Here is a 26,637-nt window from a genome sequence, read left to right as displayed (position 1 = left end):
ATCGAGCCTGTGCTGGCTCTTTGTAAGAGCAAACCAGTTAGTTCCATTCCCCCACTCTTTCCCCGTAGCCCTGCAAATTTTTTCCTTCAAGTATTTATCCAATTCCCTTTTGAAAGCCACGATTGAATCTGCCTCCACCACTCTTTCAGGCAGTGCATTCCAGATCATAACTACCCGCTGCGTAAAAAAGTTTTTCCTCATATCGCCTTTGGTTCTTTTGCCAATCACCCTAAATCCGTGTCCTCTGGTTCTCAACCCTTCTGCCAATGGGAAAGGTTTGTGCACATATACCCCAAAGTCTCTCTGTTCCTGCACCCCCTTTAGAGTTGTACCCTTTAGTTTGTATTGCCTCTCCTCATTCTTCCTGCCAAAATGTATCACTTCGCACTTCTCTGTTAAATTTCATCTGCCATGTGTCCACTCATTCCACCAGCCTGTCCATGTCCTCTTCAAGTTTATCACTATCCTCCTCACTGTTTATTACTCTTCCAAGTTTCGTGTCATCTGCAAATTTGGAAATTGTGCCCTGTACATCCAAATCCAAGTCATTAATACATATCAAAAAAAGCAGTGGTCCTAGTACCGACCCCTGAGGAACACCACTGTACACCTCCCTCCAGTCTGAAAAACAATCGTTCACCACTACTCTCTATTTCCTGTCACTTAGCCAATTTTGTATCCATGCTGCCACTGCCCCTTTTATTCCATGGGCTTCAATTTTGCTGACAAGCCTATTATGTGGTATTTCATCAAAAGCCTTTTGAAGGTCCATATACACAACACCAACCGCATTGCCCTCATCAACCCTCTCTGTTATCTCATCAAAAAACTCAATCAAGTTAGTTAAACACGATTTTCCTTTAACAAATCCGTGCTGGCTTTCCATTATTAATCCACACTTGTCCAAGTGATTAATTTTGTCCCAGATTATCATTTCTAAAAGCTTCCCCACCACCGAGGTTAAACTGACTGGCCTGTAGGTTTATCCTTACACCCTTTTTTGAACAAGGGTGTAACATTTGCAATTCTCCAGTCCTCTGGCATCACCCCCATATCTAAGGATGTTTGGATGATTATGGCCAGCACCTCTGCAATTTCTATCCATACTTCCCTCTGAAACTTAGGAGGCATCCCATCTGGAATGGGTGACTTATCTACTTTAAGTACAGTCAGCCTTTCTAGTACCTCCTCTTTATCAATTTTCAGCCTATCCAGTATCTGAACTAACTCCTCTTTTACTGTGACTTTGGCAGCATCTTCTTCCTTGGTGCAAAGTATTCATTTAGTACCTCACCCTGCCCTCTGCCTCCATGCTTAGATCTCCTCTTTGGTTCCTACTCGGTCCCACCCCTCCTCTCACTACCTGTTTACTATTTACATGCCTATAGAAGATTTTTGGATTCCCTTTTATGTTGGCTGCCAGTCTATTCACATACTCTCTCTTTGCCCCTCTTATCTCCTTTTTTATTTCTCCTCTGTACTTTCTATATTCAGCCTGATTCTCACTTGTATTATCAATCTGACATCTGTCATACGCCCCCTTTTTCTGCTTCATCTTACTCTCTATCTCTGACACAGCACAGGAGGAGGCTATTCGGCCCATCGTGCCTGTGCTGGCTCCTTGAATGTGCTATCCAATTAGTCCCACTTCCCTGCTCTTTCCCCATAGCCCTGCAATTATCTCCCCTTCAAATTTTTATCCAATTCCCTTTTGAAAGTTGCTTTGAATCTGCTTTCACCACCTTTTCAGGCAGTGCATTCCAGATCATTACAACTCGCTGTGTAAAATTCTTCTCATCTCCCCTTTTCCTCACACAACTCTTCTTATTGACTGATGAAGCTGGTGATGCTTTTAAAAAAACTCACATTAGTTCTCTCTGTTTTTTTTTGAAAAGTTGGAAATCAATCATAAGGAAATCCTTTCTGGACCTTATACAGGTTAAAGATTCCATTATTCACAGAGGAGCAGGGCGTTCTCTCAGTGTACTGGCCGACATTTCTCCCTTAACCAACATATTTAGTCACTCATTTATATTTTTCTACCTGTTCCTTTTTTTGTGCCTTTCCCAGGAGATTATGTACTTGCTTGGTGACTGGGAGCATTGGGGGGGGTCATGATGTTTAATGACAGCAACGAAATGGTTATAAAAAAATAATCAAAAGCAAAATACTGCGGATGCTGGAAATCTGAAATAAAAACAGAAAATGCTGGAGAAGCTCAGCAAGACAGGCAGCATCTGTGGAGAAAGAAACAGAGTTAACGTTTCAGGTCGAAGACCTTTCGTCAGAACTGGAAGATGTTAAAGCAGTTAAAGTTTTTAAGCAAGATCAGCGCCAGGAGCGCTGAATATCATTGAGATATCTGTAATCATGGGCGGATCCGAAACATGAAGGGTGGAATTTAAGTTGGAATCCACGTGGAATAAGTCGGAGCCAGAGACAGTTGCTGAGGAAAGAGATGTGGCTGTGAAAGGGAGTTTTAGAAGAAACCTGATCAAACACGAGAAGGGAATCAGAAAGCAATGAAGGTGAACAAGGTAAAAGAGACAAACGGAAATCCCGTCGGAGAGAAGAGCAGAACTTCAAGGTGGAGCATTCCTGGAAGAGAAGAGGCCGTGAATTCAACACTAAATCCAGGTAAATTCCACCCTTCATGTTTCGGATCTAGTTCCCCGGCCCTAACCGTCTCCTTTTCACCATGGACGTCCAGTTCCTCTACGCCTCCACCCCCCACCAGGACGGCCTGCGGGCCCTCCGCTTCTTCCTTGAACAGAGGCCCAACCAGTCCCCATCCACCACCACCCTCCTCCGCCTGGCTCAACTTGTTCTTACATTGAACAACTTCTCCTTTGACTCCACTCACTTCCTCCAAATAAAAGGAGTCACTATGGGAACCCGTATGGGTCCCAGCTATGCCTGCCTTTTGTGGGATACGTGGAACATTCCTTGTTCCAGTCCTACTCAGGTCCCCTCCCTCACCTCTTTTCCCGGTACATTGATGACTGCTTCCTGCTCTCGCCCCGAACTGGAAAATTTCATCAACTTTACTTCCAATTTCCACCCTTCCCTCGCCTTCACATGGCTCATCTCCGACTCTTCCCTTCCCTTCCTCGACTTCTCTATCTCCATTTCTGGTGATAGGCTGTCAACCAATATCTACTATAAGCCTACCGACTCCCACAGCTTTCTTAATTACACTTCCTCCCACCCTGCTTCCTGTAAGGACTCTATTCCCTTCTCCCAGTTTCTCGGTCTCCGTTGCATCTGTTCTGATGATGCCACCTTCCACACCAGTGCTTCAGATATGTCTTCCTTTTTCCTCAACCGAGGATTCCCCTCCACTGTAGTTGACAGGGCCCTCGACCGTGACCGTCCTATTTCCCGCACTTCTGCCCTCACCCCTTCCCTTTCCTCCCAGAACCATGGGACGGTCCCTCTTGTCCTCACCTTCCACTCCACCAGCCTCCACATTCAACGTATCATCTTCTGCCATTTCCGCCACCTCCAGCGCATTCCCACCACCAAACACATCTTCCCCTCCTCTCCGCTTCCAGCATTCCGAAGGGACCGCTCCCTCCGCGACACCCTGGTCCACTCTTCCATCACCCCCAACACCCGCTCTCCTCCCCACGGCACCTTCCCATGTGAGCGCAGGAGATGTAACACCTGCCCCTTCACCTCCTCCCTGCTCACCGTCCAGGGCCCCAAACACTCCTTCCAGGTGAAACAGCGATTTACTTGTACTTCTTTCAATTTAATATACTGTGTCCACTGCTCACAATGTGGTCTCCTCTACATTGGAGAGACCCAACGCAGATTGGGTGATCTCTTTGTTGAACACCTCCCTCTGTCCGCAAGCGTGACCCTGACCTGCCGGTCACTTGCCATTTTAATTCCCCGTCCCACTCCCACTCTGACCTCTCTGTCCTCGGCCAATGAAGCTCAACATAAGCTCGAGGAACAGCACCTCATCTTTCGTTTAGGCACTTTACAACCTTGATTTCAATAACTTCAGATCATAACCACTGCTCCCATTTTTTGTCAGCTAGTGCTGGTAATGGTGCTGCTGCTGCCATTTACAGCTACTCCTGACCAATCTTTTGTTTCTTAAGCTGTCCCATTACCACCTTCCTTGTCTTGTGAATCATCCCTTGTGTCATTTAATCACTCGTGCCCTCTATCCTATCACAGACCTTCCCTTTTGTTCTTTCCTCCCCACCCCTCCCCTCCCCCCCCTTTCCCTGACTCTGTACTTGCTTAAAAACTTTAACTCTTTTAACATCTTCCAGTTCTGATGAAAGGTCATCGACCTGAAACGTTAAACTCTGTTTCTTTCTCTACAGATGCTGCCTCACTTGCTGAGCTTCTCCAGCATTTTCTGTTTTTATTTTATATTATATTTAAAAAATTGCTGTTTGTGGGATCTTGCTGTGTGCAAATTGGCTGCCATGTTTACCTACATAACGGGGGTAACACTCCATTGAAGTTAATTGAAAGGAAAATCGTGCGGGGTGTACAACGGGCGGCCGATTTTATACCGTCAACTTTACGACCCTGCAAAGTTGAGAGTTACGCCAACAACAGTGACAGTACTGCAAAAGTACTCCGTTGGTTATAAAGCGCTTTGAGTTGTCATGACGATGTGAAAGATGCTAAAAAATTGCAAGTTCATTCTTGCTATTTGATTCTAGCCCATTGCTCCTGAGCTGGAGAGTTTGTGATTTCTAAGAGAGGATTGAAATTCCCTGACAGGATTCCATCAACCACCCATTAGGAACAACACAGCAAACCAAAGCAGCAGACTGCACGCTGTTGAATTCTGGAAAGGAGGCCCCAATGAACATATTGTTTCGTTTTCACCTGACCGACAAAGACGCTGAAAAACACTAAAGACAGATAACGCCCAATATAAGGCATGGCTTCTTACCAGGAACACGGTGCTTGTGTTTTGATACAAGGCTCGAGCTACACAGATTCTCTGCCTCTGGCCTCCACTCAGGTTAATCCCCTACATAAGCAAAAAAGTCACATTATTTATAGAACCATTTCTTTTTAACATAGAATCTTAAAAAAAAGCTCCATGTGTTAAATTACAAAATTCTTCTTCTCCATACATGAGGCAATGTTGTAATGAGACTAAATGTCATGATTCAAAAACCATGCTTAGCGGATTATACAGAGTGAAAGAAAAGGATGGGGGTGCTTTAATGGTAATCAGAGGCCAATTCCAAAACCGGAATGGGATCATGTACCCTAAGGTTATAGTCAGGTATAGGGTCAGATGCCCATTATCCAGCAAAACTGCAAAGTGTATAAACCAGAAGTTACATCTCAATGGCCAGATCACAATGATAGTGGTATGACCATGAGCCTTTCAGAAGCTACCGCACAACCATAAAGCCTGCACAGCGACAATAGAGTCAAAGCATTGTTCTTGCTCACACTTATGTGCCATTGATGGCTAATCTGTTGGCATTATAATTATAAAGAGGTGAAACTCTAACCTCATCAATCCAGTACCTGTAGTAGGTAAATCTGTTTCACACCCACTTATACAGAGTAGAAGAGTCCTGTAATTCTGACCATTCTTACCCATTTTTGCAGCTTTATTTTCCCAATCATTTATAAATTTAACCAGACCCCACATGAATTGGCAGAACTCGTGCCTCAATGTCCCTCTCAAGTGTTTAGTTCGAAAAATGTTCCATAGAAAGGCTTACTTTCACTTTCCTCCCCCTCCCTATCACCAGGAGTAAGTCTGTTGTGCAGTGATACACATTTCTTTTTTGATTTATGCTTGTGTACAGATCCACGACCCTCTGATAACACCAATCGTATTAGATTTGGCACAAGTCCACTGAAATCAGATCTATTGCTAGAGGAACTTTTTTTTTATTCCTCTATTCTTCATTAGAATTTCACAATCCAAATGTATCCAGAAGGACTGTGTATTCAAAACATATTTTTGCAAGTGCTTTTCCCTAATCTCTTCAATTACTCCATGTTCTACATTGGATTTTTTCTGGAACGAATTGTTGATCCACCTACAATCTCCAAACATTGTCACTGATTTGAACGCAGTTCCGACTCCATGGGGGTGAAACCCACTTTGGGGATTAGCGAATGTTTTACACTCCGCCCATTATGGGTCGATGGAAAAGAAAATCAGGCGGAGAGTAAAACCGGGTGGCAGTTCGCTACCGCCCGTTTTGCGCTGCTGCCCAAAATGAGCTCCAACCCCATGGATTCTTGATATAAAATCAGAATTACAAATATTGCTTTTCACTTTATTCCATTCATAACCTCGAGCAAATTTGTGAATGGAATGGCATGGCAAATGCTCAGAATTTACCCTCTCTCCAATCTCGGTTTGGTCTCCAAATGGTAACAGATCAATGTCGGGCTGAAGGGAACAGGCATCAATGACAGCCTTGTACCTGAGAGGGTGAGAAATAAAAGATGTGAGTGCTATAAAATGCATCAGTCTGGATTAAAGTAACTCCCCAAAAGCACTTAAAATTGTTGAAGGAGTGTACGTAATGATTTACATATTGGGAACTTTACAAAAATCAGTTTGGGATAGCTAAAATGAGCATTAAAATAGTTAAGAGGAGAACAGAAAGGCAAATAGTTAACAGCAACAAGAGGAATTCATAACATTTTGTTTCAATTAAGCGAGTAGAAGATGTAATGTTGGATACTTTTAATGGATAAGTTGGATAGAAATGTTCAGGAAAAGCTAGATGTGTTAAGTGGGACAAGATCCAGATCCAAACTGGCTGAGGAACCAACAAGGTATTTCGAGGTCAGAAAGGTATGCATATAAGTGTTCCTGGACAAAGTTTCACATGACAAGAGCACGTCAGGAATTTGGGTATGAAGGTCAGTGCGCTTCGCATGATGCCCCGTCCATTAACGGGCACAAAGCTCTATGCTGGGGACACCCATCTGTTAACTCTATCCCAATGAGTAATCATAGAATCATAGAACGGTTACAGCACGGAAGGAGGCCATTCGGCCCATCGAATCCGTGCCTGCTCTATGCAAGAACAATCCAGCCAGTTCCACTCCCCAGCCCTATCCCCGTAGCCCTGCAAATTATTTCCCATCAAGTATTTATCCAGTTCCCTCTTGAAGGCCATGATTGAATCTGCCTCCACCGCCCCCTCAGGCAGTACATTCCAGATCCTAACCACTCGCTGTGTAAAAAAGTTTTTCCTCATGTCACCTTTGGTTCTTTTGCCAATCACCTTAAATCTATGTCCTCCGGTTCTTGACCCTTCCGCCAATGGGAACAGTTTCTCTCTATCTACTCTGTCTATGCCCTTCATGATTTTGAATACCTCTATCAAATGTCCTCTCAACCTTCTCTGTTGCAAGGAGAACAACCCCAGCTTCTCCAGTCTATCCACGTAACTAAAGTCCCTCATCCCTGGAATCATTCTAGTAAATCACTTCTGCACCCTTTATAAGGCCTTCACATCCTTCCTAAAGTGCGGTGCCGAGAACTGGACACAATACTCCAGTTCTGGCCGAAATAGTGTTTTATAAAGGTTCATCATGACTTCCTTGCTTTTGTACTCCATGGGCTCGATTTTCCAGTGAAGTAGCAGGTGCGGTGGGGGCAGGGGGGCTCCAAAAATCGGGGTTCGGAGCCCAGCTCCAACCCGCAGACTTCCGGGTTCCCCATTGACGTGTCTGGGTGCGTGCGCACCTTCTGAATGCAGAGGTCCCACCGGTAATTAAAGCCGACGAGATGATCATTTACACAGTTGTTGAGGTAGTTTAAATACTTGAGGTACTTAATTTTCTCCACATTTTGGTAGGGGTGCGATTTTGAAGCATCCTCAGCGTCTTTCCCGTGCTGTGGGAAACACTCCATGTTGCAATAGACGTGTTTCGGCCAGCAGCCAGTGAGACATTCAAATGCATATTTGACAGATGGAGAGAAAAGTTCACTTATTGCAGCAGGGCACTCTGTTCTTTCAGACAAAGATTTGGCTGCAAGATCTTGGTGTTTGCACTGAAAATTCTTACTTTCCACCCAAAATTCTGCTGTTCAAACACATTTACCTACTTTGCGGACCCCCTCAAACTCACACCGTCAGGATGGGGGGGCGCCATGACTGCATTCATCACTACATCCGAGGACGGACAACATCACCAGCCTTGCCAGGCATGGCATCCACCTCAGTCATGTGGAGCTCCACAACACAGTGCTGCACAACAGGCACCTGCACAAGAGTACAGAGTGCAACAACAGAGAGAGCGACATCGCAGAAGGCACTATCCTCGCAGACCGAGGCTCAGCTTCCTGGACCTCTGAGGAGCAGTGCATACGGAAGCTCAGAGTGAGTCGCTGGGTAGTCGCAGACATCTGCAGCCTCCTTCATGCCGAGCTGCTCCCGGCTGGGCCGAGTGGCATCTTACCTTTCACTGTCAAGTCACCACTGCCCTCAACTTCTTCACCTCCGGATCATTCTAGGGTGCCACCGGGGACATCGCCGGGGTCTCCCAGTCATCTGCACAAAAGTGCATGAAGCAGGTTACCGACGGCTTGTTTCGCAGGGCCTCGCTGTACGTCAACTTTCCCATGGACGACCTCAGCCAGACGGAGAGGGCAGTCGGATTCCATGGTGTGGCTGGCTTCCCACGAGTGCAGGGTTCAATTGATTGCACCCATATAGCAATACGAGCACCTCCACATGAGCCAGGACTGTTCATCGACAGGAAGGGGTATCACTCCATAAGCACTCAGCTCATTTGTGACCACCACAAGAGATTCTTTCACGTGCGCTAGATTCCCTGGCAGCTGCCACGATTCCTTCATCCTCCGGGAACCCAACATCCTGCCCCTCTTCCAGGCACCGAACACCTTAAATGGCTGGCTCCTCAGGGACAAGGGATACCCCCTGCACACGTGGCTCTTGATACCTCTGAGGAACCCCATCACCGAGCAACAGCGTCAATATAACGACAGCCACGTCGCCACCAGGTCTACAATTGAGCGTGTTATAGGACTGCTCAAGATGCAAATTAGGTACCTTGATCGTTCTGGGGGAGCGTTTCAATACGCACCAGACAGAGTGGGACGCATTATAGTCGTCTGTTGTGCCCTGCACAACATGGGACAACAGAGAGAGGTGCCACTTGAGGAGGCCCCATCCACATCTGCCACCCACATTGAGGAGGAGGAGGAGCAGAAGCAGGAGCAACCCATGGCAAAACAGCGGCTCACCTGGCTGCTCGTGAGGCCAGGGAGTCACTGATATGTGAATGGCTAACATCAGACAGCGTGAAGAGTCCAGTCCGCACACCACCTGGATAGAGCAGGGCTCACACCAGCCCCACCACCCCTTACCCCTCCCTGCACAAAACAGGCCTGCAACTACACATACACCCACTGTAGAGTGACCCAATGGGTGGCATCAAGCGTCGCCTTTCATGGTGAGCACATGAATGGGCCCTATTACAGAAGCCAGTCAAGCATGGCCAAGACGTGGCAGTAGTGGTGACAATAATAATATTTAATGTGAGTTCAACAAAAAGCTAATATAAATAAAAAACATGACCAACCGTCAAACACCCCTGTGCATCCCCTTCGTGCTTACAAAACCTTTGCCTTTCTCTACTGACTACTTCTAAGTGGTGCATCCTCTGTGGCTGCAGCAGAGGTAGTGGACAGTTGCTCTTGTTCATGCCCTGACCGATTAGATGCTTTGGGCCGATGCCCTCTGGGTTTTGGTGCCCATGATGGCCCCCCCAAAGATTGCTCCACCTGCACCTGTGCAGGGGCAGACTCGGCCACCTGGAGAGGAGGCAGCATTGCTGGTACTGGTTGAGAGGGGGGCAACGGATGAGATGTGGGAGCGCTTTGAGTGGCGTCCCCACTTCCATGTCCCCTTTCGCCATCATTCCTCCCCTGGGCTAGGCCCACACCATTCCTCCCACTCTGCTGCATGACAGTTTGGAGGACATGTCTGAAGCCTTGTAAGGCCAGTGCTGGTGTATCCGCCTGCCTGTTTAAGGTGGCAGAATATTGTTCACTGAATCCGAACAGCTGTTGTCAGAGCCTGAATGGACTCATTTGTGAGCCGTGCTTGAAGCTCAATGGAGGCTAGCCTTCTCTCCATCACAGACATTCCCGCACTTACCAGTGACACTATCTCAGAGATTTGTTCACATCCCTGTGACACTATCTCAGAGATTCCCTCCCGTACCTGTGTCACCATTCCACTCATGCAGGAGTTGGAATCCTTCATCCTCTGCGCTATTGTGGAGAGTGTGTGTGGCACCTGTTCCAGCACCTCGCAAATGTGCTGCTGTCCCTCGATCAATCTCCTTTTAAAGGATGGCCCCCAGGGTTCAGCATGTGCGTCCAGCTGAGCAGAGCCTGGAGAGGAGTGCGCCCACCGACACGGACTCTCCGCAGCTGCTCCTGCCCCTGCTGGTGCTCATGTGTTTCTGCTAACTCACCAGGTGCCAACCCAACTAACTGAGGACGAGGACCCATTGAAGTGTGAGGATCTGCGCTGGTGGATGGCTCACTCAGATGTGACGGTGCACCCTCAGAGGTCGGCAGATCCTCTGAGGAATCGCCCTCTGCCGTCACAGCGGTTGCTGAAGGCCCTGTAAGAGAACGGAAGGCAATATTAAGCATCATCACAGATGTGTCATGTTGCGATGAGCATACTGAGGTGCTGAAGCTGGCAAGGCATGTTAACATCAATTCATATTGTGTGTGCTGAATGTTAAAGTTATGTCACCAGAGGTTTGTTGGGTGCCAGTCTCGGAGTCCCCGATGGACAGGCACTCGAGGGTTCGGCTGAGCTCCAGCTTTTTCTGCTCCGCGTCTGTGAGGATGACGATTTGTTGCGGCCCCCCTCCGGTCCTCACCCTCTCCCATGCATTCTGAGCTCTCTTCACCTATAAGGGGAGAAAGAACAGATGCATGAGTGAGTGATGGTGACGTGGCCAACCGATGAATGCATTGGTTTGGGTGAGGCTGACCCTGGAAGAGATGCATCAGAGGGTATGAGACAGAGCCATGGCATTGTATGAGGATTGGGTTGAGTGGTAGTGGTGGGGTGACTAATGGGAAGGTGAGGAAGTGCAGTTAAGTTGAGGATGAGCCTTAAGTGGGTGTGAGGAGTGATGTGATAGAGTAGCGTTGTCAATGCAGAATGAGTTGGGGGGTGGGGGCGGTGATGTGGAAGACGGAGTGTAGGAGAATCAGTGAGTGTACTCACTTTGGCTGACCTGGTGCGGGAGATGTTGCTGCTGCTGGTGACCTCCACTGCCACCTCGAGCCAGGCCTTCTTGTTGGCAGAGGCAGATCACTTCCTCCCGTCCGCCGGGTAAAATACATCCCCCCTCCTCCTCACCCCATCCAGTAGCACCTGGAGTGAGGCATCGCTGAATCTTGGAGCAGCCTTTCCCCTGTGCTGCTCCACTGTGGTGTGTGGGTGTTTGCTCCAGCAGCAGCCATTGGAGGACTGCCCCTTTAAATAGAGCTCCTCCAGCTGACAGCCTGTGATGCGGGTGCGCAGTCCGCCCGCTGCGCAGCTTTCGGAGGGCAAACCCAGAAGCCACGTTAAGTGACTCCAACTGACTTGTGATTGCGTGCGAAACAGACATTTTTTATTGGGCGGGCTACCCGCGCGCCCAATCACCTGCCCTCCCCCCCAACTGCCATCCTGCCTCCATGCTAATATCGGGCCCTATGCCTTGATTTATAAAGCCCAGGATCTCATACGCTTTTTTAACTGCTTTCTCAACTTGCCCTTTATTTGTGTACATTTACGCCCAGGTCTCTCTGTTCCTGTACTCCTTTTAGAATTATGCCCTTTAGTTTATATTGCTTCTCCTCATTCTTCCAACCGAATTGTATCACCTTGCATTTTTCTGCATTAAATTTCATCTGCCACGTGTCCGCCCATGCCACCAGCCTGTCTATATCCTCTTGAAGTCTATCACTATCCTCCTCACTGTTCACTACACTTCCAAGTTTTGTTTCTTCCGCAAATTTGGAAATTGTGCCCTGTACACCCAAGTCATCGGCATATATCAAGAAAGGCAGTGGTCCTAGTACCAGTCCCTGGGGAATACCACTGTACACCTCCCTCCAGTCCGAAAAACATCCATTCACCACTACTCTCTGTTTCCTGTTACTTAGACAATTCTGTATCCATGCTGTTACTGCCCCTTTTATTCCATGGGTTCAATCTTAATGACAAGCAAGCATGATGTGGCACTTTATCAAACGCCTTTTGAAAGTCCATATACACCACATCAACTGCATTGCCCTCATCTACCCTCTCTGTCACCTCATCTAAAAACTCAATCAAGTTAGTTAAACACGATTTGCCTTTAACAAATCCGTGCTGGCTTTCCCTAAACAATCCACACTTGTCCAAGTGACTGCTAATTCTGTCCTGGGTTTTCGTTTAGAACCATAGAAAAGATACGGCACAGAAGGGGGCCATTCAGCCCATCGTATCCGTGCTGGCTCGAAGAACAACCAGGTGCCCATTCTAATCCCACTTTCCAGCACCCGGTCCGTAGCCCTGCAGCTTACAGCACTTTAGGTGCAGGTCCAGGTACTTTTTAAAAAGAGTTGAGGGTCCCTGCCTCTGCCACCAATTTGGGCAGTGAATTCCATACACCCCCCACCCTCTGGGTAAAAAAGGTTTTCCTCACGTCCCCTCAAATCCTTCTGCCAATCAGCTTAAATCTATGTCCTCTAGTTCTTGAACTCTCCGCTAGGGGAAACAGGTACTTATTGTCTACTCTATCTGGGCCCCTCATAATTTTGTACACCTCAATCAAGTCTCCCCTCAACCTCCTCTGCACCAAGGAAAACAGCCCCAGCTTATCCAATCTCTCCTCATAGCTGCAATTTTCAAGCCCTGGCAACATTCTTGTAAATCTTCTCTGCACTCTCTCCAGAGCAATTACGTCCTTCCTGAACAGCGCACAATACTCCAGTTGTGGCCTTACCAGCATTTTATACAGTTCCATCATTACATCCCTGCTTTTGTATTCTATATCTCGGCTAATAACGGAGAGCATTCCGTATGCCTTCTTCACAACCTTATCTACCTGTACTGCCACCTTCAAGGACCTGTGCACATGCACTCCAAGGTCTCTCACTTCCTCTACTCCTCTCAATATATTCCCATTTACTGCGTATTCCCTTTTACTATTTGCCCTCCCCAACTGCATTACCTCACACTTCTCTGGGTTGAACTCCATTTGCCATTTTTCCACCCACTCCACCAACCGATTGATATCTTCTTGGAGTCTACATCTATCCTCCTCACTATCAACTACACAGTCAATTTTTGTGTCGTCTGCAAATTTGCCAATCATGCCCCTTACGTTCAAGTCCAAATCATTAATATATACCACAAACAGCAAGGGACCCAACACTGAGCCCTGTGGCACACTACTGGAAATGGATTTCCATTCGCAAAGACATCCATTGACTTTTACCCTTTGTTTCCTGTTACTGAGCCAATTTTGGATCCAATTCACCACATTTCCCTGTATCCCATGTGCTTTTGGCTTTCTGCCCAGTCTGCCATGTGGGACCTTGTCAAATGCCTTACTAAAATCCATGTAGACAACATCCACTGCACTACCCTCATCAATCCTCCTGGTCACTTCCTCAAAGAATTTAATCAGATTTGTAAGGCATGACCTTCCCTGAACAAATCCATGCTGACTATCCCTGATTAAACCATGCCTTTTCAAGTGACAGTTTAACCTATCTCTCAGTATTGATTCTAATAGTTTGCCCACCACCGAGGTAAGACTGACCGGCCTATAATTGTTCGGCCTTTCCCTCGTACCCTTTTTAAACAATGGTACTACATTTGCAGTATTCCAGTCCTCCGGTACCTCCCCTGTATCTAGTGAGGATTGGAAAATGATCCTCAGAGCATCTGCTATTTCCTCCCTGGCTTCCTTCAATAGCCTAGGAAACAATCCATCCGGCCCTGGTGACTTATCAACTTTCAAGGATTCCAGTCCCTCTAGTACTTCCTCTCTCGTTATGTTTACCTTATCCAATATTTCACACCTCTCCTCTAACTACTATGTCTGGATCATCCCTTTCCTTTGTGAATACGGAGACAAAATATTCATTTAAACCCTATCCACATCCTCTGCTTCTCCATACAAGTTACCCTTATCATCCCTGATAGGTCCCACCTTTTCCTTAGCTATCCTCTTGTTCTTAATGTACTGATAAAACATCTTTGGGTTTTCTTTAATCTTACTAGCTAATATTTTTTCATGTCCTCTCTTTGCTTTCCTTATTTCCTTTTTTACGTCATCCCTGTACTTTCTATACTCCTTTAGGCTTTCTGCAGTATTTAGTTTTCTGTGACAGTTTCTAAAAGTTTACCCACCACCGAGGTTAAACTGTAATGAAGCTTCAATGCACTAAATGAACACAGGACATCGGGATATACTTCCAAATCAGAAAGCACTTTTTCACATAAAGGGTGGTAGAAATTACTCTCTTCCCGAAAAGATGCTAAGATCGGTAGATTTTTGTTAGGTAAGCGTATCAAGGGATATGGAGCAAAGGAGGGTAAATGGAGTTGAGGTACAGATCAGCCAGGATCTACTTGAGTGGCAGAACAGGCTCGAGGGGCTGAATGGTCTACTCCTATGTTACTAAATCTTCAGGGAAATAAACAATCAAATGGTAGAGGCTCTAACTAATCCTTGTTGGAATGGAGGAGCTGTACTGGAAAACAGTGAGCATTATCCTCATCTTCTGAGAAAGGAATGAGACATGAATGAGAGAATTATACAATATAGGGCAAATACCTTTCTAAAATGCTAATCAATCTCTAAAGAGCAGACAGCCCATAATAAGCAGTCGTCATTGCTAAATATAATATAAAGGTTATATCTGATGAAGTTACTGGTATTCTTTGAGGACACAATGAAGCTAATGAATAAATGTATATCCTTTTGAACACTATCTTGAAAAGCACTTTACTGATTAGGGGAGTGTTCAGGAAAGGAGGACTCTGGGACAGACTCGTAGAATCTTACAGCACAGAAGAAGGCTATTCAGCCCATCGTGGCTGTGCCAGCTCTTTGAAAGAGATATCCAATTAGTCCCACTCATCTGCTCTCTCCCCATGGCCCTGCAAATTTTTCCTTTTCAAATATATATCCAATTCCCTTTTGAAAGCTACTATTGATGCTGCTTCCATCACTGTTTGAGGCAGTGCATTCCAGATCATAACAACACACTATGACAATCCTAAATCCCATTATTTTTTCCATTACCATTTTTTTTGAATTAATATTGAATACAATAAGCTCCTCCCCTTGATTTATTTCTATCACTGGTATTTTATCCTCTTCCTCTACTGTGAAAATGGATTCAAAGTATTTGTTTAATAAATCTGCCATTACAAAGGGGAATCGGATAAATACTCGAAGGGGAAAAAATTGCAGAGCTATGGGGAAAGAACAGGGGTTTGGGACTAATTGGATAGCTCTTTCAAAGAGTCGGCACAGGCACGATGGGCCAAGTGGCCTCCTCCTGTGCTGTATGATTCTATGATAGTCAATTTCTCTCGACTCAAACAAATTAATTTTTCACTTTTGAAAAGATTCAAATGAGGCATGATCCTGGTCCATAAATTGTTAAGAAACATTGACAAGGCAGATGAAAGCAAACTAGTTACCCTATACTGAGAGGACAGCAATAGTGCTCGTGTGTACAAAATTAACCAGCCTCAAGCAAGACCAGAGAGCTGACGGAATTCTTTTCCCCCAAAGACCAGTGGATATTTGAAAGTAATGCTGTGTTGAATAATTCCTTCAGGAAGAACCCAAATATACAGCTAAGAAAAGAGACTGTACATTTTACAGTTTGTAATAGGCACAGACCAAATACTCTTTGAAACACAACCATTTCTGTGCTCCTGTGAGCACGGAAAGGTCATCTGTGGAATGAAGGTGATAAGAGTTGAATGGTCCAGGCTATAACACGACATATTGTGAAGTTTCACTAGATTATCTTAAAAGTGAGGGAGACATTGCACAGAGTTTCACCCTCTCGAATTCTTCATCTGTGGATACTCATCTCAATCAAGAGATTAAGCCAGTTGGATAGAGTCCATGAGAGGGCAAATTGGAATGATGGGTTTGATGGCCTGAATGGCTTTTTTTCCCATTCCAGATATCTTTTTGCTTGTGTGCAAAAGTCTCAATATCAGAAGCTATCTTAAACAATGTCAGAGCTTAGTAATAATTGTAAATTCGAAAGTCTCGTTACATGAAGCAAATTGTTGCATACTGACACAGTTGTTTGGATCCAATATTGTGCATATTTAAAAGCACAGTGCCGCTGCAAAATATTGGATCACCTGTAGGAATTCAGCAACATCTTGTGTCCACGAACTAAACTGCTAAAGGACAACACAGCTGACTATCCAGTGATGCTGGAGTGGAATGGGGATTAGAGGCTGGGAGATCACCTTTGCAGGAACTCCATCCACTGCGAGCACCGTGATCTTCTGCTGGCTTAAAGTGCTGTCGCCCTAAAAAGGCGAGTGCCTCACTTAAATATCACAATCAATAAAAATGAGCCCAGATGCGATTAGCCGACTTTCCTGCAGGGAATTTTTTTTATTCATTCATGGGATGTGGGCGTCGCTGGCGAGGCTGGCATTTATTGCCCATCCCTAATTGCCCTTGAGAAGGTGGTGGTGAGCTGCCTTCTTGAACTGTTGCAGTCCGTTTGGTGAAGGTTCTCCCACAGTGCTGTTAGGTAGGGAGTTCCTGGATTTTGACCCAGCGACGATGAAGTAACGGCCAATATATTTCCAAGTCGGGATGTTGTGTGACTTGGAGGGGAATGTGCAGGTGGTGTTGTTCCCATGCGCCTGCTGCCCTTGTCCTTCTAGGTGGTTGAGGTCGCGGGTTTGGGAGGTGCTGTCGAAGAAGCCTTGGCAAGTTGATGCAGTGCATCTTGTGGATGGTACACACTGCAGCCACAGTGTGCCAATGGTGAAGGCAGTGAATGTTTAGGGTGGTGAATGGGGTGCCAATCAAGCGGGCTGCTTTGTCCTGGATGGTGTCGAGCTTCTTGAGTGTTGTTGGAGCTGCACTCATCCAGGCAATTGGAGAGCATTCCAACACACTCCTGACTTGGGGTCAGGTAGTTGGGTCACCCATTTAAAATAGGTGATCAGTGCCAGGCATGGTCAGGGCTGAGAAGGTCAATGTTTAGAGAAGTGGCAGCTTATTTGGGCGCATATATGAAAGTGGACTTTGGGTTTGTGACAGTGGAATTGTTCAGTGGTTTTTTTTAGGCATTTTATTTTTTTAGAGATTTTTGCCAGTGAGATTTTTTGTCGCTGCAATCAAAATTCTGCATCTCAGAATTCTAATGAAGATTGGCCTTTTGGTGTTATTTGGAGGAGGAAGAATAGGATATGAATTGGGTGTGAATGCACAAACCTGACTGCCCTCAATCACACAGCCTTGTCATTCCCACATGGGCACAGATATTTGGGAATGTTGAAGGAAAACTGTCTCCACTGACTGCACTTCAGCGGGGAAAAATGAACAAAGTTGTGTCATTTACTCAAACTCAATCTGTGGTTAACCTTCACCACAAGAGCAGTATTGCCAGTGGCAGTCAAAGTGAACACACCCCTGAACTTTCATGACTCTGTTATTCCATCAGCAACATCAATCTGCAGTGTACTGATCCATCAAATAGATCTCTGATGTGTTGCTCGCCAGGGCAAACAACTTCATTATCTTTCCCCTGGAAACCTGGCAGTAGAACAAGAGGGTCCAGCAACTTTTTCATTATCACAGGATTCCCCAAAGTCCATGAACTTATTGATGAAACTCATGTAGCCACCCAGGCCCCTGTACACAATCTCTTCCCTTCATAAACTGCAAAGCGTCCTGCTTCCTCAATGTGCAGGTGGTCGGTGGCCAGCCATAAAAGATTATGGGCTCGATTTTTGGACGTCCAAGCAGGTGGGTTCGTGGCGGGGGGGCTCCGAAAATTGGGGATTCACGGGGCGGGTCCGGAACCCGGCTCCAACCTGCCCACTTCCGGGTTCCCCAGTGACGTGCTTAAATGCGCACGCAGCCCCCGCATGCGGGACTCCGGCAATTAAAGCCGGCGGGATCCCACTTAAACAAATTAATTTGATAGTTCAGGTCGTTAGCAGACCTGATTTGTAGGATATTTTAGGAGGGGTGGGATTTTCACTCTGTCACTTTGGACAAAGTTTGGCCTCCACCACCCTCCTCCTAACACTAAAATTCACAAACTTGCAACCTCAACCCCGGTGTGCAGACACATTTACCTACCTTGCGGACCCCCTCAGATGTACATCTTCCAGATGGGGGCCGCCATAGCTGCAGTCATGACCTCCTCAGAGGACGAACAGCATCACCAGCCTCACCGGCCATGCCGTCCACCTCTGACACGTGGAGCTCCACAACACAGTGCTGTGACACATCCACCTGCACAGCAGGAGGGAGGGCAACCGCAGAGAGAGATGCGTCGCAGAAGGCACTACCCTCGCCACAGGGTCTACAGACCGAGGCTCAGCTTCCTGGACCTCTCTGAGCAGCAGTGCACACGGAGGTTCAGAGTCACTCGACATGTAGTCGTGGACATCTGCAGCCTCCTTCATGCCGAGCTGCTCCCGGCTGGCCCGAGCACCATCTTCTTACCTGTTGCTGTCAAAGTCACCACTGCCCTCAACAACTTCTCCTCCGCATCCTTTCAATGTGCCACCGGGGACATCGCCGGCATCTGTCAGTCGTCTGCACAAAAGAGCCCTGCAAATACACCGACATCCACTCTGCAGTGACACAATGGGTGGCATCAGTTGTGGGTCTTCATGGTGATCCTCAGGAAAGGGCATTATTGCACAAACCAGACAAGATTTGCAAAGACGTGGTAGTAGCGGTGATAACAATTTTTAATGATTTTTTGCAAAACAAACGAAAATAAATCAAAAACATGATTTTGTCTTACACCCTTGTGCATCCCCTTTGTGCTCACAAAACCTTTGCCTTACGTTTACGGGAACCCCTACGTGATGCTACCCCTGTGGCTTCAGCAGAGGTAGTAGCAGGTTGCTCTTGTCCATGCCCTGACCGATGAGATGCTTTGCGCGGACGCCCTCTGGGTTTCTGTGCCCGTGAGGGCCCCTCCAAAGACTGCTCCACCTGCACCTGTGCAGGGGCAGACTCGGCCACCTGGAGAGGAGGCAGCATTGCGGGTACTGGTTGAGAGGGGGGCAACGGGTGAGACGTGGGAGCCCTTTAAGTGGCGTCCCCACTTCCTTGTCGCCTTTCACCATCATCCCTCTCCTGGTCCAGGCCCACATCACTCCTTCCACCCTGCTGGATGACAGTTTGGAGGACTTGTGCGAAGCCTTGGAAGGCCAGTTATAAGGTATCTGTCAGCCTGTTTAAGGTGGCAGAATGTCGCTCACCCTGAATCCGAACTGCTGTTGTCAGGGCCTGAATGGACTCATTGTTGAGCCGTGCTTGACGCTCGATGGAGGCTAGCCTTTCCTCCACCGCAGACATTCCCGCACCTACCCGCAACACTATCTCAGAGATGCCTTCACGTCCCTGTGACAGTATTCCACTCATGCAGGAGTTGGACTCTTCCATCCTCTGCGCGATTGTGGAGAGTGCACGTGGCAACTGTTCCAGTACCTCGGCAATGTGCTGCTGCCCCTCAATGACTCTCCTTTTCACAGCTGGCCCCCAGGGTTCAGCATCTGGGTCCAGCTAAGCAGACCCTGGAAAAGAGTGCTCCCACCGACACGGACTCTCCACGGCTGCCCCTGCCACCAGGGTCTGCTCGTGCTCACATGTGCATGGTGACTTACCATATGCAAGCCCAACTAAATGAGGACGGGGACCTACCGAGGTGTGTGTATCTGTGCTGGCGGGTGGCTGGCTCAGATGTGACGATGCACCCTCAGTCCTCTGAGGAATCGCCCTCCGCAGTCACGGCGCTCGCAGATGGCCCTGCAAGAGATCAGAAAACAATATTAAGCATGTGGACAGATGTTGAGGTGCTGCAAATGCCAAGTGATGTTAAGATCATTCGCTATCATGAGTGCTGAGTGTTAGATTTCTATCACCAGCCGCTTGTGCACTCCCAGTCTTGGCGTCCGCTACGGACAGGCACTCCAGCGTCCAGCTTATTTTGAGTGCCTGCTGCTCCGCATCTGTTAAGGCCACATAGTGTGGCAGGCCCCTTCAGGTCCTTGCCCTCTCCCGGGCGTTCTGGCATCTCTTCTCCTATCAAGGCAAAACACAGAGGCGTGATTGAGCGATGGTTGCATGGTGACTCGCTGCATGCATTGGTGTGGGTGGGGGTGAGTGTGAGGGAGATGCACGGGAGGGTGCATGTGAGACATAGCCATGAGATTGTATGAGGATTGGGTTGAGTGGTAGTGTTCGAATGGGAACTGCGGCGGTGAGTAAGTGCAGGCAAGGTGAGGATGATAGTTGCGTAGATGTGAGGAGTGATGCGAGAGCTTTGTGGTGGCAATGCAGAAGGACTTGTGTGGTGATGGAGGTGATGTGGAAGACGGAGTGTGGGAAAATGCGTAAGTATACTTACTTTGGCTGACCTGGTTAGATCATTAAATCGCTTCCTGCACTGGACCCAGGTTCTGGACACATTGCCGCTGCTGGTAACCTCCTCGGCCCCCTCCAGCCAGGCCTTCTTGGTGGTGGATGGAGGGAGGACACCTCCTCTCATCCAATGGAAAAAAAAATTCCCTCCTCCTCCTCACCCTATCGAGCAGCACCTGGAGTGAGGAGTCAGAGAACCTTGGAGCAGCCTTGCCTCTGGCCTGCTCCATGATCCTAAATTGGTTCTTTGCTGCAGGAGGAGCACTGGAGGACTGCTCCTTTAAATAGGGCTCCTCCTGCTGACAGCCTGTGATGCGGGTGTGCAGTGCGCCCGCTGCGCAGGTCTGGAACGGGAAACCCGGAAGCCACGGTAAGTGCCTTCAATTAGGCTGCGATCGCGTGCGGAGCACCCTGAATTCACTGGGCGCGTTACCCACGCGCCCAGTCGACCCCCCGCTGCCAACCCGCCTCCCTCCTAATATCGAGCCCTATGTAGGCGAATGCCCACTTCCCAGACAGCAGTCATGAACTCTTCTTCTCACTGATTTAAAATGCTGGGCCCTTGCCATCATTCAGGTTTGCTCCTGTCTGTTATGTACCACCTTGTCCTGCAAGTTGAGAAGTGCTGTTTAGACATTGTGTTGGGCGGGGGCGGGGGGGGGGGTGAAATTTGATTTTGGCGGTAGTGCAAAATGGGCGATAGTTTTACACCCTGTCCGGGTTTATACCCCGCCCGGTTTTACACCCCGCCCAATTTTCTTTTCCACTGACTTCAATGGAATCCAGCAATTTGTGGCGAAGAAGAGATACGATATGAGTGCTGATTCTCCACACGTTGCTGGACGATTTGTGCTACTATCCTCGCCAAAAAATAAAAAATTTATCATCTCGCTGTGAGGCTCTCCATTGAAGTTCATTACTTGTCAAGAAATTGATGTATATTTATAATGTTAATGCAAATTAATCTCGCCGCATCCATTTAGGGCTGGTAATTCATGTCGTAAGACCCTGTTAATGACGTGATTTGTGGTTCTGACATGTTACTCAACCTTGGAGGCCCAGGAAGGGAACATTGAAGCTGTGGAGTCTCACTCCAGCAGGTAGTGAATTGTTCCTAGAGGTTTCTTAAACTTTTTATCTGTCTTTGCAGTATTTTGGTGCCAGTCTTGCCATCCACACTCCTGTTAGTGTTGAAAGGCACTATTTTCAGGATGGAAAGCTGTTTTGACATTCAGAAATGCAAATTAGATAGGTTTCTTTCAGAAAATAACATTTTGGGATGCAGTATATAAGTAATTTGAGACATAACATGTGGTAAGTGTAACAGGCTTGGGAGGAAAAAGGTGACTTTGGACCCAAGGTTACCAAAGCTCTTCACCACTGGGGTTTTCCTCACCTCATGTCTGGGTCTGTTGTAGACTCACTGATGGAGATTGATTGCTATGATTAGTCAACAACTCCATTAATGTATCATGCGACTACCAGAATGGTAGAAGACGAACTTGATGGACCTTGATCTTTTTTCATCTAGCCATTCCTATGTTCCTATGAAAGCAATGCAATGGCATACCCACTGGGTGTTCCACAGTTCCTGATCATGATGGATGGGGCCATTGGTTCTATACTTCATGGGTCAAGAGTGTTTGCACATTTCACAAACCACCCTGCCATTCACTCATTAACTTCTCAAGGACCAACACAATTCCCAAACACAACTGGTTACAATGTCCTCTTCTTTTGCTTGTACTTTTAAAAAATGTTTCTTACTCTTCCTTTCTGTCTCTTTTTTCTCTCTCTTTAAATCCACTCTCTTTCCCTCTCTTTATTTCTCTTCCGGTCTCTAATTTGACTTCAATTCACCCTATTTCCTCCTCCACCGTTCACTCTGTTTCTTTATCGTTCTCTCTCATTGGTTAAGGAGATAGACCATTGGGCATGATGCTCATGAGGTCCCAGATGTGACGTTGCCATCGCTGTGCGGTTATCGTTTCAATGTTCCAGCAATTTGAAGTGAAAATATAGTGTGATCTGAACAGTGAAGTTAAAAAGTCCAATTCATGTCACTCGTCATGAGATGCGCCATTGCAGTAATTTCTGGCTGATGATTTTCACACCATCCAGACTGATACAGCCATAATTACCTTTGCTTTATGAAGGGACTCCCAAACGTGATGTTTTCCTCTACAGTTGTATTTAGCAGCCAAGGCTTCTGAGCAGAATAAGCAACGGAGTTTCGGTTTCTGCTCAAAATAAAAGGTAAAGCCAATTAAGGTGCAATGTCAGGTCTGTAATAGAAAACAGCAACTTAATCATGTAAAAAGAACATAAAGCAATTAGGATAGCAGGGCCCTGATTCAGAACAGGTCATGAGCAACGATCGTTGTCAACTCTGGCACAGGACATTTAATTTATATTTTGCAGTATATTGCACCAGGCATTGCACAAAAAATAGTATTTATATGGAGTGTCTCTTTTCCCTGAGTTCCCTTTTTTGTTGTTTATTTCTCCCCTCTTTAAGTTCCCTTTAATCATCATTAGTGATCTGCTTAAGGCAGTTCAAACCACTCTGTCTTGGTGCTTCTCTCTTCAATTCTCTACACAATTTCCCATTCTTTATGGGAGACGTGACATGTGGTAAGCGTAGCTTGCTTTGGAGGAAAAACTTTGGGCCTATAGCTGCTAAAGCTCTCCACCACTGGGGTTTTCCTCATTAGAAGTAGCAACACAGGTTAACAAGGCCATAAAGAATGCAAACAAAGCACTGGGGTTCATTTCTAGAGGAATAGAATTGAAAAGCAGAGAGGCTATGTTAAACTTATATTGACCCTTAGTTAGACAACACTTGGAGTACTGTGAACCGTTCTGGTCGCTATATTATAGAAAAGATATAGAGGCACCGGAGAAGGTGATAAAAAGGTTTACGAGGATGGGAGGTTATAACTATCAGGAAAGACTGAACAGGCTGTGGCTATTTTCTTTAGAAAAGAGAAGGTTTAGAAAAGAGAAGGCTAAGGGGTGACCTAATAGAGGTCTTTAAAATTATGAAGGGGTTTGATAGGTTGACATAGAGAAGATGTTTCCACTTGTGGGAGTCCAAAACCAGAGAACATAAATATAAGATAATCACCAATAAATCCAATAAGGAATTCAGGAGAAAATTCTTTACTCAGAATTGTGAGAATGTGGAGCTCGCTACCACAGGGAGTAGTTAAGGCGAACAGCATAGATGCATTTAAGGGGAAGCTAGATAAGTACATGAGGGAGAAAGAAATAGAAAGATATGCTGATAGGGTTAGATGAAGAGGGGTGGGAGGAGGCCCGTGTGGAGCATAAACACCAGCACAGACCAGTTGGGCTGAATGACCTGTTTGAGCTGTAGACTCGATGTAACTTGATGTAATTGTTCACCCAAAAAATCATGTTGAAATTCCACCCCCCCCCAATATTCTAACTGGGGCTTAACCAGTGATATTTATAGGTTTAGCATGACTTCTTTGCCTTGGTATTCTATCTCACTATTTATAAACCCTGTTTTTTTTTTAACAGCTTTATCAACTTGTCCTACTACTTCTAAAATGGAGCGAGCTGTTGGCTTAGTGGTCGCGTTCCTGCCTCTGAGTCAGAAGGTGCAGCGTTCGAACTCTGCTCCAGACAGTCCCAGAGCCCTGACTCTGAATTCTGGGTTGACATCTGGTGGGATACTCACATCCTGTGGGTGTCAGTGGCCCCTCCTCATTGTATGGGTTGTGGGAGCCCATAAAACCCTCCCACCGTATAGGTCTAACCAACTATCAGGTGGTATGAAGATGGTTACGGCCATGGATGGAGCATTCACGTCACGGCCTGTCAGACTGTTAATCAGCCTGTGAATCCTTCCACTACTTCACATTATTCTCCAAGGGAAGAGTTGGGAGATACGAAAACAGCAACAACAACCACTTTTAATGATTTGTGTAGCACGATACCTAAGTCTCTCTGATCCTTTATTCCTTTTAAGGTTTTACCACTGAGTGTGTACTTCCTGTCCTTATTATTCCTCCCAAACAAATCACCTTACATTTCTCCGGATTAAATTTAAGCTGACATCTATCTGCCCAATCTACCAGCCTATCAATGTCTTCCTGAAGCTGGATGGTCAGATGCTAGATGCTGCCGTCACTGTTTAAGAGTAGTGAACTTGATAACTGAAAACAAAGAAAGACTTGTATTTATATAGCATCTTTCATGACCTCAGGGCGTCTCAAAGCACATCACATCCAATTAAGTACTTTTGAAGTTAAGTCACTGTTGCAATGTAGGAAATGTGGCAGTCAATTTGCACACAGCAAGCTCCCACAAACAGCAATGAAATAAATGGCCAGATAATCTGTTTATGGAGGTATTGGTTGAGGGATAAATGTTGGCTAGGACACCAGGGAGAGCTCCCCTCCTCTTCTTTGAAATAGTGCCATTGGATTTTTTATGTCCACATGAGGGGGCAGGCGGGGCCTCGGTTTAACGTCATATCCGAAAGACGGCACCTCCGACAGTGCGGCACTCCCTCAGTACTGCATTGGAATGTCAGCCTGGATTATGTACTCAAGTCTCTGGACTGGGACTTGAACCCTCAACCTTCTGACTCAGAGCTTCATACGGCTAAATTCTGCAAACCTTCTTACTGGTGTCAAATAGTCTCTCATCAGACAGGCGATTGAGGCAGGGACTCTTTTAAAGGGATGTAGATAAATAGTTGAAAAGGAAGGATACAAAAGGTTATGGGGGCAGGGCAGAGAAATGGGATCAGAGCAGTCAGCTTCTGTCGAAGAGCTAGCACTGGCACAGGTGTGATGGACCAAACGGCCTTCTTCTGTGCCATATTTGCGCTTAAAAATGGGGCTATGGTGGTACCAAAATAGTATGTGGAACAGAAGTTCCTCAATTTCATACGGACGTCAATCTAGGCGGTTAGAGCTTTTGCCTGAAACAAGCGGGGGCCTCATACATATGCTAATTGGGGTCAAATGGCGCAGTTGGGACCACCAACACCATTTTCGTCTCTGCCCGCCTACTTCCTGCTCGCGCCCAACAACCTTGAGTGGGACAAGTAGGGACGCGGCCACTGACTGCGTAAATTAAAGGGACCCTCGCCTGCCATCAGCGAAAGCTGGGTGGAGGTTTGGGACATTTCTGTGGCAGTCGGTTGTGGGTTTTGAGCCTTAAAAGGTGTCCAAATTTAATTGTAAACAATTTTACAACACCAAGTTATAGTCCAGCAATTTTATTTTAAATTCACAAGCTTTCGGAGGCTTCCCCCTTCGTCAGGTGAACGACGTTCACCTGACGAAGGGGGAAGCCTCCGAAAGCTTGTGAATTTAAAATAAAATTGCTGGACTATAACTTGGTGTTGTAAAATTGTTTACAATTGTCAACCCCAGTCCATCACCGGCATCTCCACATCCAAATTTAATGTCCTTGATATTTGTTTTTCTCCTGGATGATTCTACCCCCCCCCCCCCCTTTAAAGTGCTGCAGTAGGCCCTTCGCATTTGTCTATCCTGCCGATCTCCCACCTCCAGATTGGCGGGCTGTTTATCAGGGAGTGCGTTTTGGAACTGGCAGCTCACTGGCCACATTATAATAACCCCGAACCAAAATGGATCATGTCCTACACTGACCCTTAAGGGGGAAAGATGATGGGGGGCACTGTTTACACCATGCTCAATGTCCACCACCCATCGCATATATGTAAAACCTCAAAATCAACCCCCCACCCCCAACCCTATTCCAGGTTCCAAGCTCAGATTTGACAGAATCACGAATTTGCTCAAATCTATTGTTATTATTGTGGACTATCTTCTCCCGGTCCAGTGTCCTTTGTGCATCTACTTGTCTTTAAGGATTGGCACTGCTGAAACCATCGAAGGGTGAAAGTGACCAGTGCGACTGTCATGCTGATTAATTTCAGGCAACCCGTTGGGCTAAACATGA

At 46.6% G+C, this 26,637-nt stretch overlaps 1 protein-coding gene across 4 annotated transcripts in view; it reads right to left on the bottom strand.

Moving 5' to 3' along the window:
• Positions 1 to 26,637, bottom strand: part of LOC137341549 (ATP-binding cassette sub-family C member 9-like) — a 156,099-nt gene that overhangs the window by 59,013 nt on the left and 70,449 nt on the right. For all 4 annotated transcript variants that reach the window (XM_068004726.1, XM_068004723.1, XM_068004724.1 and 1 more), the window contains 3 exons: positions 22,812 to 22,910; positions 6,353 to 6,437; positions 4,928 to 5,008 (listed from right to left, as the gene is read on the bottom strand). In XM_068004726.1, coding sequence (XP_067860827.1) covers positions 4,928 to 5,008; positions 6,353 to 6,437; positions 22,812 to 22,910 — 265 coding nt within the window. The remainder of the gene's footprint in view (positions 1 to 4,927; positions 5,009 to 6,352; positions 6,438 to 22,811; positions 22,911 to 26,637) is intronic.

The sequence above is a fragment of the Heptranchias perlo genome, chromosome 24 (genome assembly GCF_035084215.1).
Source record: "Heptranchias perlo isolate sHepPer1 chromosome 24, sHepPer1.hap1, whole genome shotgun sequence".
Lineage (NCBI taxonomy): Eukaryota > Metazoa > Chordata > Chondrichthyes > Hexanchiformes > Hexanchidae > Heptranchias > Heptranchias perlo.
Note: the sequence above shows the minus strand (reverse complement) of the source record. Positions and strands in the feature narration are given on the sequence as shown.